This window comes from Macrobrachium nipponense, chromosome 4 (assembly GCF_015104395.2).
Source record: "Macrobrachium nipponense isolate FS-2020 chromosome 4, ASM1510439v2, whole genome shotgun sequence".
Taxonomy (NCBI): domain Eukaryota; kingdom Metazoa; phylum Arthropoda; class Malacostraca; order Decapoda; family Palaemonidae; genus Macrobrachium; species Macrobrachium nipponense.
In genome coordinates this window covers 117887015-117907014 of record NC_061100.1, presented here as the reverse complement: position 1 = coordinate 117907014, position 20000 = coordinate 117887015, and the positions used below count along the sequence as shown (strand labels likewise).

Below are 20000 nucleotides of genomic sequence, written 5' to 3'. Positions count from 1 at the left end.
TTTAAGTGGTCAAAAGTCACTGTACAGCCTTGTTTCTCAACCAGGCAGTGGTTCGAACTTTACTGATAACGAAGCACTTATCATTTTCGTTGGGTGTAAGTTATTCCTGAGGTACAGTAAAGTGGGGATCGAACGATATTTATAGTTTAATAACAAAAATTAAAGTTGTAAGCTTTAAACGAATGATTAGTGCGGTAAAATTCAGCAAATTACACTATAACAAACACGGAATCCTACCTAAAAGCAATGGGTCACTAGATGCTCCTTTGTCTTTTCCTTATATAATAATAATACTAATAATAATAATAATAATAATAATAATAATAATAATAATAATAATAACAACATTACTCAACTGAAACCTCACTGCAGAAGGCAAAAATCATTCTTTTACGGAATGCACACAAGCGGATTCACGCAAGTTACGCAGCGTAAAGATGGTATGCAGTGAGCGTCATTTTGTCTCCTTGCACACGTCAAGACTTTGCGAACAATGCACACGGGCGGGATGCAACGGAGCTCCGAGGCCTCCAAGACTGCGTTGCAAGCATGCAGGAATTCTCGTCACGATCACGCTAAAGCATCACCATATGCATCGTTCGCTATTCAGTGAATCTGTCTCATTACACTATTAAAAATAATATACCGCCGTGAATAGGTTCTTTCACGCTTGAGACTCAAGTTAAAATCTCCTTCCTGTTTAGTTAAAACATCAGAAGAATGGCGAGAGAGATGGCAATTCCTAATCGGAATTTCACGGGGAAAATGGATACTTACCGAAGGAGTTACACACAGAGAGAGAGAGAGAGAGAGAGAGAGAGAGAGAAGAGAGAGCTCACGCTCCAAATTCACGTCAAAGTCTTCTTTTTAAAAAGGTCAATACATGATAAAAACAGAAAAAAGTACGGAACTAAATCACCGTTACTTAGAAAATAAACAAGTTTTGGTATTGTAAAGGACCGTACAACTCCGTTACTTCTGTGTGTGTGTGTGTGTGAGAGAGAGAGAGAGAGAGAGAGAGAGAGAGAGAGAGAGAGAGAGAGAGAGACTTTCCTGCTCATTTGTTTTATGCAACTGATGCATAGCGAGAGGGGAAGAATTTCTCGCTACAGGAAAAAACATACAAACCAATTCACAAAATCAGTGTTTATTTCTCATACTATTTATTAAGCTAAATATGAATTGCATCACACAGTTAATCTTCGAATAACCGTTTATTATATTTACCCAGATTTCCCCCCAAATAAAAGACGATATCTGTTTCCTGAAGATTTAAAAGGTTGATAACTTGCTGGACAATACGTGAATAAAATTTATCTTGCCTTTTATTTCACTCTCATTCTTAAGTTCAACATCTAAAATATCACTTGTAAGATGCAAGTTCTACGTCAATGGCAATTCCTTTCATCCCTCAAAACGCAATGATTCACTAAACTACAGTGGAAAACATGAATTACCTTGCTTACTCTAAAGTAATACACCAAGACTAACAAACTAAACAGGCAAATACGACCGCCCTTGCATAATAAGACATATATTTAACGCTAGTCACAAGGTTACATTGCTCCTGAACAGTTCCATCGTAAGAGCAGTAGACGACATGCGCCACAATCTGGTGTTGACAGCAACTATGCAGCTACACGCGTGACACTTGCATCGCACTCATTAGATATGCATGTATCATCCATGACACGTGAAACACTTGCAAAGGAAAATAAAAAAACATACAACGGTGAATATGCAGATGAGAGAGTACTCGAGTATCATTTCTTATCCACTATTACCTGGAATGTCTAACATTGCCTAAGTAATGCATCAATCTAATCATCTTTGATAAACAACCTTTCAACTTCAATTCTTATCAAATGCTGAATGTTAAAATCGAGATCAGATGGCAGTTCTTAGGACTACTTTAAATAGTTTTCAACACACATTGGCAAAAGAGTTTTGCTAAAAATTACAGTATATCTCAAATGATACAAAATAGAAAATTCTACGAAATTATTGAGTTGAAACCATGGCAAAACAGCGATACTGCAGATGTGTAAGGTGGCTTTTAGCTGATGATGCAGCAAAAGGTAAAAGACAAAGAGGCAAGATGACTTGATTTTTCTTTTTTTTTGCTAAAGCTGCCATTCCCTCTCACCCTTGGTGGAAAAATAAAGAAAATGCATGAGAAGAAAGTCTTGTGACAAAGTATCTACGATAAACGTGCGCACAAACACACACATTTATATACGCGACGCGAGCTACATTTATATATATATATATATATATATATATATATATATATATATATATATATATATATAGAGAGAGAGAGAGAGAGAGAGAGAGAGAGAGAGAGAGAGAGAGAGAGAGAGATGCAACACTGCTTTTGCTTGAGAAAGAATCGAGGCAGTTCGAGTAAGTTTCCGAAGGCAATCGTTTCCTCTCGATCGACCTACGTCACACCATACAAGTACAAGTACCATAAAATGGCCTGGGAACATCTCGACCTTGTGCCATAAATCATTGCAAGATTCTTGCACTACCTAAAATTAGTGTGACACGTCACGCAGTACCTTGCGCTTTACTTACTGATTATATGGTGTTTTCTGCATGTGAGGAAGGTCAGGCTTTATTGCATATCGAATACACTGATTGGAAATTCAACTGAAGAATGTGAGTGAGAATTCAAAGGCAGTCAGATCAGCAAACCACAATAGCTGATAATAGTCTTTTTATGATCACTTCTTTATGTCAAAATGAAATCTCCCATTCATGATCATTGAGCAGCATCTTGGACTAAGAATGGTTGATTAATTGATTGTGAGTTATCTGGCGTCACATCTATCAGGGTCTCTGACGCCGAGACTACGAATGGAGAAGAAGAAAGGAATAAATAGTACCATTACTAGAAATCAATTTACAGACAACTTTGCCTGGAAGTATGGATATCCCTATATGTTTAGCTAAAATGTCTGACTTTACTTGAAACTGAAAACAAAGATTTTAAAAGAGAAACTGATGGAAAAGAAAGAGCTAAAACGCTCTCACAGCATGAGACAAAAGAAGAAGATTCGACAGGAGATAGAAGTTCTTTCGGGAACGGATTCAAAAAGCTGGAAAACAAGGAAGTGGAGTGATTGCTAAACAATACGCAGGAAACGAAGTTTTTCTCTTTTTATTCATTTTCTCCTTTTGCTGGAAGAACCGCTTAGCTGACTGAATAAAGCTGTATAGTTGAGATGTCACTATAGTGAGGTTATAGAACACGAAAAATCTATTGCAAATTTCTGTTTTTAACTGTTTTGCTTCAACACTCATTGCCGTCGTCCTGAATCTTTAATAACAGGGCGGAAACTAATAATAGTTCAGTAGGCGTAAGCAGCAGCAAAAGTAAAATTAATATACATATACCTGCTATTACCTTTACAATCTTTCACCTAATTACCTTTTCCTTTTGAGTCTATTATCTCCAAATTTAATCATGATTTTATAAAATCCCTTATCAATTACAAGAATTGCTTTCACTGCAAAATCTTCTAAGTGCTCTCAAACAAATTGAATAATAAAAACAGACCAGTCCAGCTGAAAAAAAACATCGGCAAAAAAAGAGAAAAAACTAATATAAAAATGATTTAATATCTTCCCAACAAAGAAGGTGTTTTAATTACCACTCTAGTAAATTATGTCATTAGCTCTAGCACTTTCATTGCACGACAAAACAAAGCATCTCCCTTGAACGTTGAGAGAGAGAGAGAGAGAGAGAGAGAGAGAGAGAGACGAGATGGAAAGGAGAGGGGAGGAGGAGAGAGATGGGGGGAGGGAGAGAGAGAGAGAGAGAGATTGGTCATCTTAACGAAACAACCTTAGAAAAGTGCAGCAGACGCATTAAGTGGATGCATGAAACCTTTGCCACCGCTAAGATATAAATCATTACTAAATCCACGTAAGAAATATGGTTACTTTGCTTTCCATCGACTAAAGATTCAGTGAATCTAAGAATACTAATGTTCCAAAATATGAAAGGTAGCAGTTTGATCGACAGGAGTGTTTTCAGCTGAGTCTTTTGTTTCTTTTTTCAGAATGGCCTTTTCTGTTACTTTTTACTTTCCTTTTATCTCTGTTATCACAATGAATCTTCCTGATTGAGAAGAAAAGCAAATATATTAATATATAGAAGAAGAAGGTCCTTAAGAAGCTCATTTTGAAAGTTATCTTAATAATTATTTAAGTAAGTCAAAGTAACTGAGTTGCAATTTAAGTGAAGTCTATTAAAAACAATGTCCAAACTGTAGGAAAACAGTAATTATCGTTTCCTAGTTTTCTTCAGCTCTGATGTCTAGAAAGTAGCATTTTGGAAATGTACGGCTTTCCTTCATTTTAGACACGTGTAAGAAATGCATAGGGAAGCAGACAGCTACACATGGCCTCATTGGGAATCCACGGTTTGGCAGAAATTATAACGAAACTGAAGTAAACATAACAGCCAAGTTCGCAAATTGCAAAGTTTTCTTTTCTTCTTTTGCAAGAAGTGTGTAGAACTTCATGTAAAATGTTCATGCTTTTTACGTCATATCTGTATGTCTACCTAAGCATCCACACGCATTTATGGAGGCGTTATTATGACATCTTTCCGTTTTATGACTTTCCACTAGACAGCATCCAATCTTAGCCTTCATCCAGCCTCCCTTATCTTAAGACCCGCCTCTCTCAGTCTCACCATGCCCTAACAAAAGTGCTTGACCTCTCTCTCTCTCTCTCTCTCTCTCTCTCTCTCTCTCTCTCTCTCTCTCTCTCTCTTCCGCCGAGGCAAAAAGCAAGAGACTCGAAACGGGTGAGAAAAAATAGTAGATAAAAAGAGACGGAGAACTAATGTATGCTTATCAGGAGCAAAATCAGGTATGAACGTAGTTCCCAACGTTTCCCCGGAATTTCGTCATGTTCTTTTCCGTTTCCAATATTATCACTGGTAGATTATCTTAATTTACATTACGTGAATGTACTTTAGGTATTTAAGAATAAGCACACGGACTCTGCAAGCTAGCGTTCAGAGACAAGCACAAAAGAGAGAGAGAAAAAAATCAGATTTCATCTTTCGGTCATTTTCATAATTATTCTTTCAGGTTTGAAGCTATAAAAATTCACTTTCAGAGGACGGTTCATTCTTATTCTAAGAAGGCAAGTGCTTCAGCTCTTATGCATTTCTTTTTATTGTAGTGCACTTTTATGCACTTTTACAAACTTAGAAGCTTTCAGTATACATAAGCATTTTCATGTATACATCGTACATACGTACATCATACACGAGTCATCGAAGTTCCGAACCATGGTCTCCCATCAGTCACTCGGTGAGGTATCAGCTTTCAGGCATTAGTAACCTGGAACAAACCACCTACCAGAAAAGTATTTTCATAGTTACATTATTTTTCAATGTTTGTGCAGGATTGGGTTCATTACTGCGGCTTTCAGAGAGAGAAGAGAGAGAGAGAGAGAGAGAGAGAGAGAGAGAGAGAGAGAGAGAGAGAAAGCTATATTAAGATAAATTTACATTTTGTACAACCAACACTCAACAGCAACTACACACACACACACACACACACACACACACACACACACACACACATATATATATATATATAATATATATATATATATATATATATAATTCGAGAAACAGGAAAGCGTAAACTGTTTTAATTACAAAACGAACCCTCGAAACTAAGAAAACGTTAATGATGTCAGCCAGACCTTCTAAATATATATAATATATATATATATATATATATATATATATATATATATATATGTATGTATGTATATGTATATATAAAAAATATATATATTTATTTATTTATTTAATTATATCTGAAATTTAAGCTCAATAGAAAAACGGATATATCAGACACAGAATATCAAATAATGCACAGCTCGATGCCTGAAAATATATAGAAGCTGTGATAAGCTTCAACAAAAATAAGCCTTGCACGCACAAAAAAGTATAAATAAATTAAATAAAAGATGATAAATCAAATTTTCAAGCACATCATTTCATTGTGTAGTTTTTTACCAAGAAAACGAATAATTAATCTCCTCAAATGAGAAATAAAAATAAAAGAATCAGTTACCGTGTGCCAGGCGTTGCCATTGTACGCATTATTTGTGCTTCGTCACCATCACCACCAGCCCCTCCCCCTGTCACGCTTGTATTCCAATGAATGAAGCAGATTTCAGTCATTAAACTTTTCAAGGATTCTCTCTCCGGTAAAGCCGTTGTTTCATAACTGTGTCCAATTTCCGCGAAATTCTACGTACAATATTCTCAGGAGATACTCCATCTACACCAGAGTATTTCGATATTAGTATTGAAATATAAGTATGCCAACGCAATACTCGGACTTCAGATTTCCACTCGGACACATTTCTAAAATATGTGTTTATTACGCGCGTGTATATATATATATATATATATATATAATATATATATATATATATATATATATATATATATATATATATATATACATAATACACGCACACACAAACATTATATCATATACATATACATATATATATATATAAATTTTTATATAAATATACATGCATACATGCATACATACATGCATACATACATCCATAAATATTATATATATATATATATATATATATATATATATATATATATATATAATATATATAAAGGTATAAGCTTTCCTTCGTGGCTTATACCTTTATGCATTTATCACGTTCCAAACTTTCGTTATTCAATTATACATACGTACATATGTACGTACACACACACACACACACACACACACACACACATATATATATAGATATATATATATATAATATATTATATATATATATATATAGGTATATGGATGAATGAACGAATTTTGCAAATTTCTTCATATATGTTAGCGTTGTTAATCTCATCTTTATGAATCAGAAATAACTGTATCTTACTTGTTCAAGAACTTTCAAATGCACAAATTATAGTAGTTGCATTTCTCAATATCCTTCAGATCATTTCAACTTTCAGCGAGGTCGTTTTTCTTTGTCTAACATTTACATTTTAGCTAGAATTAGTCACCGGTTAACTTCAGCCTTAAGTTAATCTCTAGCTCAAACATTATTGTCAACCCTATAAAAATAATGATCTAGTGAACGTTAAATATCAAGTAGTAACGTTATTTTTACTCCTTCGTTATCCGGTAACCCTAATATCAAAACATTCGTCATCCTCTCGAGAAGAGAACATCATCTTTTCTTATAGAAGTTTATGGCTGAATTTGACTCCGCTTTCACAACCACGAATCTGACTGGATTTATTATCCACTTCAAAATTCAATTATCTTACTTTACGGAAACCAGATTTCAACCATTACTGCAAACTCTTGAGAAAAGAAGTTCAATTTTCCTCCATTTATGCATTTTGCGATTGTATTTGACTTCCCGTTCGCTGTCACGAATCCCCTTGGACTTGCGTTTTATAAGCATCCATTACCAGTGGGTGTCCTGTATCGTGTCACAATGAATGAAAAAAAAAGAATAAAAAGAAAAAAGAGAGACGTCATTTCTTCACACCAAGAGCACAAAGATTGCGAGTCAAGCAAAGTTATCTTAGCAAAATAACACGACTAGACATCATGATGAGGCACATTTCCTGAAAGGACTTCACGTAAGGTCTGAATTTCGGGAGTGACGTGCTCAGCCAGTCATGCAGAAGGACAAAGCCATTTGCAGAAGGAATGCAAAGCGAAATCACGTGAAATCATAAAGTTCACAAAAATAATGTGAACCTTATTCATGTTGAAACGTCAACACACACGCACAGCAAGTTTTAACATGATAAAAAAAAAAAACATAATAACGAAATCACGCAAATACATTAAGAGAGAGAGAGAGAGAGAGAGGAGAGAGAGAGAGAGAGAGAGGCAAAGTCATCACAACTTTTCAACCCTTTATTTAAGAACGAACGGGTATAAAGACTATAGAACCGGTACGACCGCTTCAAGCCGGCACTTGTAAATTCTTGATAAAGCTTTAAAGATAAGTTTTAATAGGTAGGGAAAAATAGCCTATACAAATTAAACAGGCCCTTCAACAAAAACAGATGGCATCATAAAACATTACAATACAATAGCGAGAATAACAGTAATGTTATTCTAATAATGTCTGTTTTCAGAAGTTAACCTCATCCGAAACTACAGCGAAAACAGCATCAAACGCTTTGTACTCTTGTACCGGACGTATGTATCCATAAAAGTAACGAATGAATGAATTAATGCATTCTTTCTGGCGAATATGAAGGCATAACTTATGGAAGTAAGTTCTCCATTGGAGAGAGAGAGAGAGAGAGAGAGAGAGAGAGAGAGAGAGAGAGAGAGAGAGAGAGCGCTGTATGAAATCATACAGACTGCGCATTTTCCGAATGCGCACGCACGTACTGTTCTACGGAAATCACCAAAGTAACAAAATTGGACTCCAGGTCTTGATAAGAAACGATAAAGAAGAAGAGAAAGCAATGTTGAGGGATGGACAGTGGCAAAGGGAAAGACTATAATATTAACAAATAAATCTACCTCTAAAGTATTATACAGATGAATAATGCATGGATATATATATCTGAGTAAATATTAGAGTAAGTGTACACAAAAGAACTAACAAGAAAACACAATATTACGTAAGAAGTAAAACGAGAAAATATCAAGAAAAAACTGGATCTTGTCAAACAAGAAAAAGTTTTTTTGTTAAGCGGAGAACCAGCGATGAAAAAAAAGAAAAAGAAATAAGGATTGCATTTAACTCCCATACCCTGAAAAATAGAAGACCTGCAACTGAACAAGAAGAAGAGGAGAATCCCACCGCCATTCTCTAATGACGAAGGAAAAGCGTTTTCTAAAGCGAAAGGAAACACCAACGAAAGGAAACTCTGACCCGTCGACGTCACTGTCGGGTTACTCAGCCATGCCGGGGAGAGCCCCGCCGTCGCCTCCGTCTCTGAAAGCGAAACTCATGAAACCTGGATTCGACCAGTGAAACACCCCTTAGCCCCCCTCCCCCCCCCCCCCCCCCCCACCCCCCCCCCCCCCCCCCCCCCCGCCCCCCACAACAACTCCCCTCCCCAAACCCCTGCCTTTGCATATTGCGTCACTATGACGGCGCTGTTGTTTCGCTCAAAGATTGTTTTCCTTCTTTTGTAATGAATCTGAATGATTTTCAATGTGCACCATGGACCATTTCGGTGTCGAAATAATAGGTTTTCGTTTCTACGCCTCATACTTTTGTTAAAACCTGTTTTTTCCTCATCTTTGAAGTACTACTGATGTTTACGTTTCTTTCGTTTATGATACTCTCAACTGCGTCCCTTGCCTTGACGTCCTCACATTGATTCAATAAACAACTGCTGCATTTGCTGTTAATAGGTCCCTAGTTTTAAGACTGCTTATATATAAATGTACATCATATTTATGTGTAAGTATACATACATATATTCATATATATCATACATACACACATCTGTGTGTATTACGTATGTATACACACACAAATACACACACGCACACCTATATATATATTATTATATAGTATATATATATACATATAATATATATATATATATATATATATATATATATATATATATATATATATATATATAACTGGTTGTGTACAAATATGTAACTCTTACAAAACAAATCCACAAACACTGTCATATATTTACGACCTGTTTACATCATGCAACGCAATATAGAGAGAGCAACGACGTAATGTTATGTGCAACAGATTACTCCTACAAGGAACGAATCCCTTCAACACCAATTAGGTCAAATATAAACACGAACAATTTTTGAAATCGTAGCTAGCAACCTTCACGTAAGAGACCAATATATCGCATTGATAACTAACATATATCTTATTGAAAACAGCAATATATCTCTTTGCAAAATAAAATAATTCTCTTTGAAACCTACTATATTTCTAGTTGAAAACTACCCTTTTGTATTATGATTATCTGCTACTGAATGTTATCTACTTGTATTAAAATCAAATCTGTTAAATGATGATAATCGATCAGTATCGAACCCCGAATTTTAAAACAAAAATAAAAGTAAAATCAAATAAAAACTTAAACTGGAAAACAAATATATCTAAGAAATGACATACTATTTCAGAGCGTCTTGTTCCCTCGTCAGTGTGATAAATATTGATACATAACAAATCCTCTAACAAGCAATAAAAACATATTAGGAAGTGATTGAACGGGACCTTGAAAGATGCTGTCTTATATTCAGTATGCACGAATGCAAATGATGCAAATTACCCAAAGGAAGGAAAATAAGTCGAAACAAACAAGGAAAAACACAATCAACATAAAGATTAAATTTTACGATCGCTTGCATCCTAAAAGTGGCCATTCATTGCGGATAATGTGGCCTTTATAAGCCAATTCAAGACATTACCAACAAGGAAGGTCTCACTCGAATAACGTCCAACAGTTCGTCAAAAGGTAAGAGATGAAAAATAAAAGTCACTTCTGGAATCAGTTAATGTCGGATACGGAAGAGATCGAAAAGGAATTACCTTTAAATTCATAATGCGGGTCATAATTCATTGGTACTAACCAAATGCACTAATATACTGTCATCTGTGGTCGCTTTAAAAAGTCAATGATATGAAATAACAATATTTGAATTACAATATTTTGTCAAGAATATTCAGGAATTGTACGTTTTTGTTATAACGTGGAAGATCTTCAAACCATTTATATATATAAAATAAAGAAGCATAGAGGAACAATTGCACAGTAAATAAGTAAAAACGAACAGATCTCAAAAAAAAAAAAAAAAAAAAAAATAAACAGTAATAAAACTGCGCGTTGAAGAATGATGGGCTACGCGAAAACGGTTGTCTAAATTGTTAAAAATGACTTGCTCGATGAAGCACCAAACTAATAGAAAGACTTTGAACCTGAAAATGTCTCTCAGAATGGCAGTCAAAGAAAAAAACAGAGATAGAGAGAGAATAAATGTGCAAATAAAAAGTTTTGGGAATAAACTTAATAAGACAAGTCCAACGTGACTGCTGGATATTACAGTGCAACGGATAACATAATAACTAAGAAACAAATAAGATTAACTACAGTTCGAAATCATATTAAAAACGGTAAACTACAAATAGCGAGAGTGATATAAATACATAATGGGTCACACACACACACACACACACACACACACACACACACACACACACACACACACACCTAAGATAATGTAAGAACTCGAAAGACTACCGACAAACCATCCAACGCTTAGAACACCAGAGATTGACAATCCTAACAATTTTCTCTACGTGACAAGAATCACCTTTTCCTCTGGCCTCAGAGCCTGGCCTTAGGGCTCCCGGAATCTAAGAATTCGAAAATTATATCGATCAAGAAAAATTCATCGATTTAAGAGAAGCATGACGAAAGTAACCCTCAAAAGAATTCGGACCCCAATGAAGTCGCCCTTGGCCCCTCCCTCCCTCCCTCTCTCTCTCTCTCTCTCTCTCTCTCTCTCTCTCCCTCTCTCTCTCTCTCTCCTTCAGTCGATATGTGAGCCAAGCCTTCACTCACGTTTTCAATAGACGTTCACTTGTGATATCTTCTCAGTGATCCAGATTTGTCGTGCAATATTCTCTGGTACACATTATAATTTTCCTCACAGATTTTCACACGACCAGTTCAATGCAAGTAGACGTGCTCCTTTGCGTACGGTACACGCGCGCGCACACACACACACACACACACACACACAAATATGACGACCACACCGCCACCTTCATTAGCTCAAAGAGGGTGCCGTGGTCGACTGTTGCAGCCACGTTTGCTAAGTCCGTGGATCGGTTCCCGAACATTACCCGCGGGTCCATCTAACGTCTGATACTGTTAAAAAAATTTGGGTGAATAATCCTTCAATTCTTTCTGTGAAACCAGATGGCTGTAATCCTCTGGCGACATCCTCCCCAATGACAAAAAGGTATACAATCTACATATATATAAATATAAACATAAATAAATATATATATAAGTGTTTGAGTCAGTGTGTGCGAGAGCGTATAAACGCATTTCGATAAAAAAAATGTGTACTTTATTGGCAATTAGATTCATGCTTAGCAGCACATCCGTTAGCCATAACATTTCTTTTCCAATGAAATGCACTACCAGAGGTACAAGTATAGCCAACCACTTTTAAAAAGCAAGCACATATTCATGCTAAAAAACAAACGTCTGCTTGCACAGACACACACAGACGGAATGTTTGCATCGCAGCTCTCTTACGTCTTTCATGAATTTGCAGCATTGCACATCTGGGATAGATCACATACCAGACAACACGCTTGTGCAAGACCTACTACGGAGTGCTTGCTCTTGCACTTTCAAGGTGTCTTCATATATTGCACTCTGGTTTTTGCATGTGTGGGAAGACTTCCTGGTCTCAATTAGGAGGATGAGGCAAAAATTCACGCGTCATCCAAGGATGGAAGGGTTTTCAAAATGAATTCCTTTCAGCCTTTTTTTATCGCAAGGTCTTTGGTTTCGAAATAGGAAAATAACGGTCGTCATTTCTGCAAGAATCAGAACTGTTAATGCATGCATGCATGCATGTATACATACATACATATATACATACATACATACATACATCATACATACATACACAGTCTTTTAAATCACAATGTCAATATTCGATTAAAAGCAAAAGTCTTTTAGAAAAGGAAGAATTCTCATCAACTAATTTCACGAATGTTGAGCAAAGGATGAAAATCCCTTACATATATATATATATATATATATATAATATATATATATATATATATATATAATATAGATATATATATAAATATATATATATATATATATATATATATATGTGTGTGTGTGTGTGTGGGGTGTGTGTGTATGTATATTTGTACTTGTATGTGTGGTGTGCGTGTGTGAGACAAGAATGGTAAACAGAATACTATCGCTATTATTTTCATACTTTCGACTTATGTTCTCGCCATAAATCACGATTTAAAAGAAGAAAAAAAATGTAAGAACAGAAATACACTCAAAATTTAAAAGTGTCATGATTCAAAGCAGAATGCGTCTTCTGAACTTAAACCTCTCCTTTCTTAGAGTGCCATTATTCCCGAATTTCACGAAGGACGTGATGAAATCAGGCACGAAGACAAAAGCAAAATGAAAAGATATCGTACATAAAAAGGCATTAAAAGCCAGCGGACGTGTTTACTCAACGTACACATTACACAGTTGACTGCGATAAAAAAGTTATCTAAAAATGTGATACGTATTTTCTTTATTGCAAAATAACGAGACACTAAACTGGCATTGACTTTAACCTTAGAACAATGCTTCACAAAAACAACTGAAGCAATAAAGTTGGTAATATATATTTTTCGAGAAAGAGGCTACAAATCATAATAGGACGAAAACATTACCTTCACTAAAACATAAACATGAACACGATCACAACACCTTTGCGCGCGCACATACATAGACATGAATGTGCATACACACACACTACATACATACATATATATAATATATATATATATATATATATATATATAATATATATATATATATATATATAATGTGCGTTTGTTTGTCTAACTCCCTGTTGCGGTCTGTGTTTACTTTAGAGCCATCCTAATTAGGAGAAAGAGTTTTTAAAATAAATACGTTTCAGCGAAAAGCTTCGGCAATCTGTTTCACCTAATAAACCAACACCCTCTACCGAGTTACTTTCCGTTATACAAGTCATATAATTACAAAATCTGTGACTGAATTCGTATTAAACCCGACTTCTGTTTCTCTGTCTGTCTGTCTCTCAATTTCACTCTTGACTATCATCGAAGATCAGTGAAACGAATGATTAAAATCAGTAGGCATAAAGACCCACAGCAATTAAATTAAACCAATACCGGGGCAAGAAGAGCAGTCCAGAAAGGCGGGAATGGGGAACTAAAACGACTTTATAAAATGAAGATTGTACTTACTGAATGATTGAGTGGTATAAAAAAATCTACAAGCAATTATCAACAAAAGATAAAAGCTGCATGCAAATCGACATTTTAATTCTGGCAAGAAAAATAAAACGTTCTGCCAAACCTTTCCACGAGTTTATGACAAAGAAACCCTTTTATTATCGTGATCAATGCTATACCAAGAGCATAACTAGAGACTATGAAGATAAAATCTACCCATTACTAGATAGAGTTTTGTTAGTGAAAACTATTTTCTCTCGTTATTATACATAATTTCGTTACGAGGCTACGCACCCTCGCCTCGAATAACATGACGGTTTTCCAAGTCTCCCGTCAACTTGAAGTAACAAGATACAATTCGTTGACTACTTCCTGTTCGATTCCGGACGATTATTATCAAGATTTGAATATAATATTTTCCATCACACAGTTCACAAAGCTGGCTTATTTTGGATAATACCAGGTATATTATAACTGCCATATAGTATTCCACACAGGAAAAAAACTGTTTGAACACTACATACATCGCAACTGGTAAACAATTCAAATCCTGATCTACACTGCTTAATCGTTTGTTATTTTATCTTCCAAAAGATAAAATACCACTTTCATGCTGCTGGAATACATCTGAAAAGAGTATCCTATCATTATGGAGAATAAATTCCCTAGTTAAATCAATTCCCTTATCTGAGCTGGGTTATAGGGGTTTATCTGCATAACATATGCTGTTGAAAAAAATCTCCACACATACGTAATCATCGTAGGTGTGTGTAAATATGTGTGTGTGTGTGTGTGTGTATATATATATATATACTGATATATTATATATATATATATATATATATATATATATATATATACATATATATATATATATATATTTATATATATATATATATATTTATATTATATATATTATATATATATATACGTGTGTAAAGATAAATGCCACGAAGGAAAAATAAACGAAGGAGGTCTGCAAGATCTTTCGACTTTAAAAGTCCTTTACTACGTATCTGCTCAGTAAAGGACTTTTAAAGTCGAAAGATCTTGCAGACCTCCTTCATTTATTTTTCCTTCGTGGCCTTTCCCTTTATTTATGGATTTATCACGTTCCTAACTTTCGTGATTCAGTTATACATGTACATGTATATATATATATCATATATATAATATTAATATATATATATATATGCACACACACACACACACACACACACACACACACACACACATATATATATATATATATATATATTATTATATTATATATATATATATCCTATCATTATGAAGAATCAAATTCCCTAGTTAATCAATTCCCTTATCTGAGCTGGGTTATAGTGATTTATTTGCATAACATATGCTGTTGAAAAAAATTATCAACACATACGTAATCATCGTAGGTGTGTGTAAATATAATATATGTGTATTATATATATATATATTATATATATATATATAAATACATATGTATAAATATATATTAGATATATATATATATATTCGAGTTGCGTATAATATGCTTATAGGACATTCTATTTTTCTGGTGAATTTCACAATACATTCTACATCACACCAATCAATAAAAAAAAATAATATTTTAGTAAAGATAAGGAAATAATATCAATATTCGAAAACACGTAAAAGTAAAAAGTGAATAGAAAACGTGTAACCTTCACAGCATCTCTTAACCGCAACGCTTTCGAAGCTACAATATTGCCAAATTTTTTCTGTATCATTGGACTTGCCCAGACTAATAGTTTCACTTTTCTTTTCACTTTAGCTGATGATAAGGAGTGACATACGTGAACACAGAAGATTAATGAGTATAATTCTTCCCACCCTTGGGGACCGTATATACATATGCATTCTTTGCCTTACTCAGAAAATACACTATTTCCACTATATACAAGTACTCTCTCTTCACACACCACACACACACATATATATATATCATATATATATATATGTATATATATATATATATATATATATATGTATATATACAGATATATACATATATATATGACGATCAAAAGGCAAACTCCTTACAAATACTCATGCCTCCTTCATTAGTCCATACTTCACCAGTGATCAGGAATACAGAAATAATGGTATTTGAAATATAATGTTTCAACTTGTATATAGTGTGTTTTGGGGGGGGACTTTCATATTCATATTGCACTGCTTGATTACAGTAAAAGACATCTTATATACACACACATATACAGATATACATATACACACACACACACACCACACACAGATTAATTATAATATATATATATATATATATATATATATATATATATATATAGTATATATATATATATATCATATATATACGATTCATTGGGCATTAGAGCAGACACCTCCAAACATTTTTGTGCCCCATGCCCAGACAAGAGAAGAAAAAAAAGAAGAATGAAAGAAGGAAGAAAAGCCGACGGCCCTCCCCCGGGAAGGAGGCGTGAAGCCTTTCTCTTAAGGAAACAAGGTTAACAAAGTCAGGACACAAAGAATCCGGAAGAGCCTGCAGGATGGGGGAGGGGAATGGACAGGCTCTGAATCCTGCAATCCTTCAATTACCAATTTTCAAGGAGCAAATGTTGGGGGATGAGGTGGCCTGTGGTGTTACAATGGTCGGACAGAAAGAGGTTTTTCCCTAAAGCTTAAATGGAGCAGAGGTTTTAAAGATATAGAGAGAGAGAAGAGAAGGGAAGAGAGAGAGAGAGAGAGAGAGAGAGAGAGAAGGTATCTTGCGCTGAACTCCAAGAGGATCGAGATATGAAGTAAGACGGAGGTCACGAATGACACGATCTGCCTTAGATCGAGTCGTAACGAGGTTGGTTACAAAAGACAAAAGCATTAAGAATGACGTATTCAGTACTCTAATTGCAGCTCATTTTCAAAATACTGTATAGGTGTAAGATTTTTGTCTAAGGACAAAAACAAACAGTAGTTTTTAATATATATATATATATTATATATATATATATTAATTATATTATATATAAGATATATTTATCTATATATATATATATAAGTCCTATCACATCACCGTGGTTCATATATACGCATTAAGCTACAAATGTCCTTTAATACCTAATTAGCTCTACCTCGGAATTAATATATTTTCACATGTATTACCGAGGGGGCATTTTTTAGTTGATAAGAAATCCGTCGTAGAGCGAATTGGATATTAAAGGACATCTGTAGCTTAATTCGTGTATATATGTATATGTATACCTATATATATATATGTGTGTGTGTGTGTGTGTGTGTGTGTGTGTGTGTATGTATACATATATATATATATATATATATATATATATATATAAAATACACACACAAACACACACACACACACACACATATATATATATACGTATATATATATATATATATATATATATATATATATATATATATATATTGCGGGTTGCATAAACTCAGTTTACGTAAGAGAATAGACAGAAGCAAGAGATCAATTGATACTTTAACAAACGCTTTACTGAAGAAAATGTAGCAATAAATAATGAAAATGAAGATTCAGTACAAGAATATAAATTATATAATGAAGTGACTCAATGCAATTTGTTAATCACATCTGATTTCTGTATTAGGAACGTCAACTATTTTTATTATATATAAGAAAAAACACTACATGTTAACAACACGAAAAATATTGAAGGCGAATGACAGAAATCGAAGTTCACGTATCTCTTCATGTCGCTTCGAGCACAATTAGATGCTTTACGGAGCTGCACACACAACGATACAATCCACTACTTTGCACAGGAACAATCAATACATAAGAAAATTAAATGTCTTTCTGACAAAAAAATGAATACAACTTCCTTTAAACGCAATTATGAGAGAATGAAAGACGAGGATAGTGTAAAGAAGAGAAGGAGAAGGAAGAGAAGAGATTGGAGAGAGGGACGAGAGAACGGAGATGAGAGAGAAGGGACAGAGTGTTTCAGACCTATCTATCTTTGAAATGTGCACAAATTGTCACGCTCCATAGTAGGTCACACTTTCCAGCTCCCAACAGTTCCAAATCTGTGGTTTACTCAATTTAAGCCAACGCAGAGAATTAGCAAGAACGTCCAACCACGCAGTCACACACTATCGTAAAGCGAGAGAGAGAGAGAGAGAGAGAGAGAGAGAGAGAGAGAGGAGAGAGAGAGAGAGAGAAATAATTTACTCTAGAAAAACTTTATACTCCCCTTACTATTTTAATTTTATCAACTTAAGATTACCATATAATTCCTATAAAAAGTTTTGATGTCGAAAGTTACATGTTTATCCGAGACGTTAAAAGACTAAAAATCAAAATAAAATTATTAGTTTTCTATAAAGATGAAATAGACGTAAAAAGTGAATAAAACACTACAAGAAAGGGAGAGTAAGGGGGGGGGGGGTGATTTAGGGTGCTGAGCGGAGCGTATCCAGTCGTAGCATATTAATCATTTCACGAGTACGAAAATGACAAATTTCTTTCTCAAGTCACTGTGACACTCGATCACGTACTATACTAATTCACTTATACACGAGCACAAGTTCAAAATACAAACTGCAGTCATAGTTATAAAATAGCTATTACCAATACTTTAAATTTGTACTAAACTGTCATCTTATCATGCAAGATGCGTTCCACTTATGTAGTATAAAATGTTGTGCTTACATTAATTTAAGTGGCATTTGAAATTTTTTTTTATATAATCACATAAATAAATATATACAAATATAAATACATACATACATCTATGTATATATGTATAAATATATTCATATATAATATATCTATCTATCTATCTATCTACATATATATATATATATACATACATTTACACATATATATATAATATATGATATATACATATATATATATATATATAAATATATATATATATATATATATATATATATATATATGGACGAGGGGAGATGACAAATGTCATCTCCAAATTCCAGCCAAAGACGTCTTTGACGATGGATGGGGGTTCGCTCGCTTCCAGCATTGTACTCAACAGCTCGGATTCATGTTAACTCACGATAGAGCAAACAGAATATTTCACTATGATTTATACACAAATAAATAAAACCCAACGTGTCAGTTCTGAAATAATGAAAAAGCTTCAAAATCATGTACACCACCACAAACAGTCACAGATATATATATATATATATATATATATATATATACTATATAATATAATATATATATATATATATATGTGGGTATGACAGTAATCGAAATCAGTACATTACCTTAATATCATCATGTTGCTAAATTTGTAATAGTAAATCAATCGTAGAGAGAGGCTGGATCTCTCGAGATATGGCACTGAATGTTTTTTTTTTCTTTTCTCAGTCTGTCACACAAGTAGGCACTGGGCCCACACTGCCAGTAAAGCGACTCACACACGACTGGACTGAAACATGTGCCCTTTTAGTAGTTTCCCTCGCACGTGGACTTTCGCGCATGCGCCGTAACGTCACAGTGCCAGGGCGGGGCTAAAGCCATTCCCCGGTACGCCTACTTTCGCACCCACCCCGAGTCATAAACCAACTGACTGGACTGGAGTTCCAAAATGATTCTCCTCAGACCAAAAGACAACAAAAGAGGACCAGAATTTTCTTGAAATATATCATGAATTTGACGATCAATAAATAATTGGGATTTAATCAATCTTAGAACAAAGATTTCAATCATATTATCAGATCATAATGGATATATGCGAAAACATATACCTGGAAGACGCTATGAGAGTTACACCCAACTTACACAAAGTTCTTTCATTCCAAGGGAGGAGGGGGGGGGGGGTGTGTGAGGGTGGTAGGCAGAAAATAAACAAAGGCAGCCGTCTACTTAGTATTTGAGGTTTCAGAAGCATGAATCTCTGCGCTAAAATCACCTCCAAAACAATAATAATCGAAATTAGTTACCGTTTCAGTTTTGGGAT

General features: G+C 34.5%; 1 protein-coding gene across 1 annotated transcript in view; it reads right to left on the bottom strand.

Moving 5' to 3' along the window:
- LOC135211093 (peroxidase-like) overlaps positions 1–19479 on the bottom strand; it is a 155771-nt gene extending 136292 nt beyond the window's left edge. Inside the window, exon 1 of the mRNA XM_064244172.1 lies at positions 19306–19479. Coding sequence (XP_064100242.1) covers positions 19306–19319 — 14 coding nt within the window. The 5' untranslated portion in view covers positions 19320–19479. The remainder of the gene's footprint in view (positions 1–19305) is intronic.
- Positions 19480–20000: the final 521 nt, after the last annotated feature.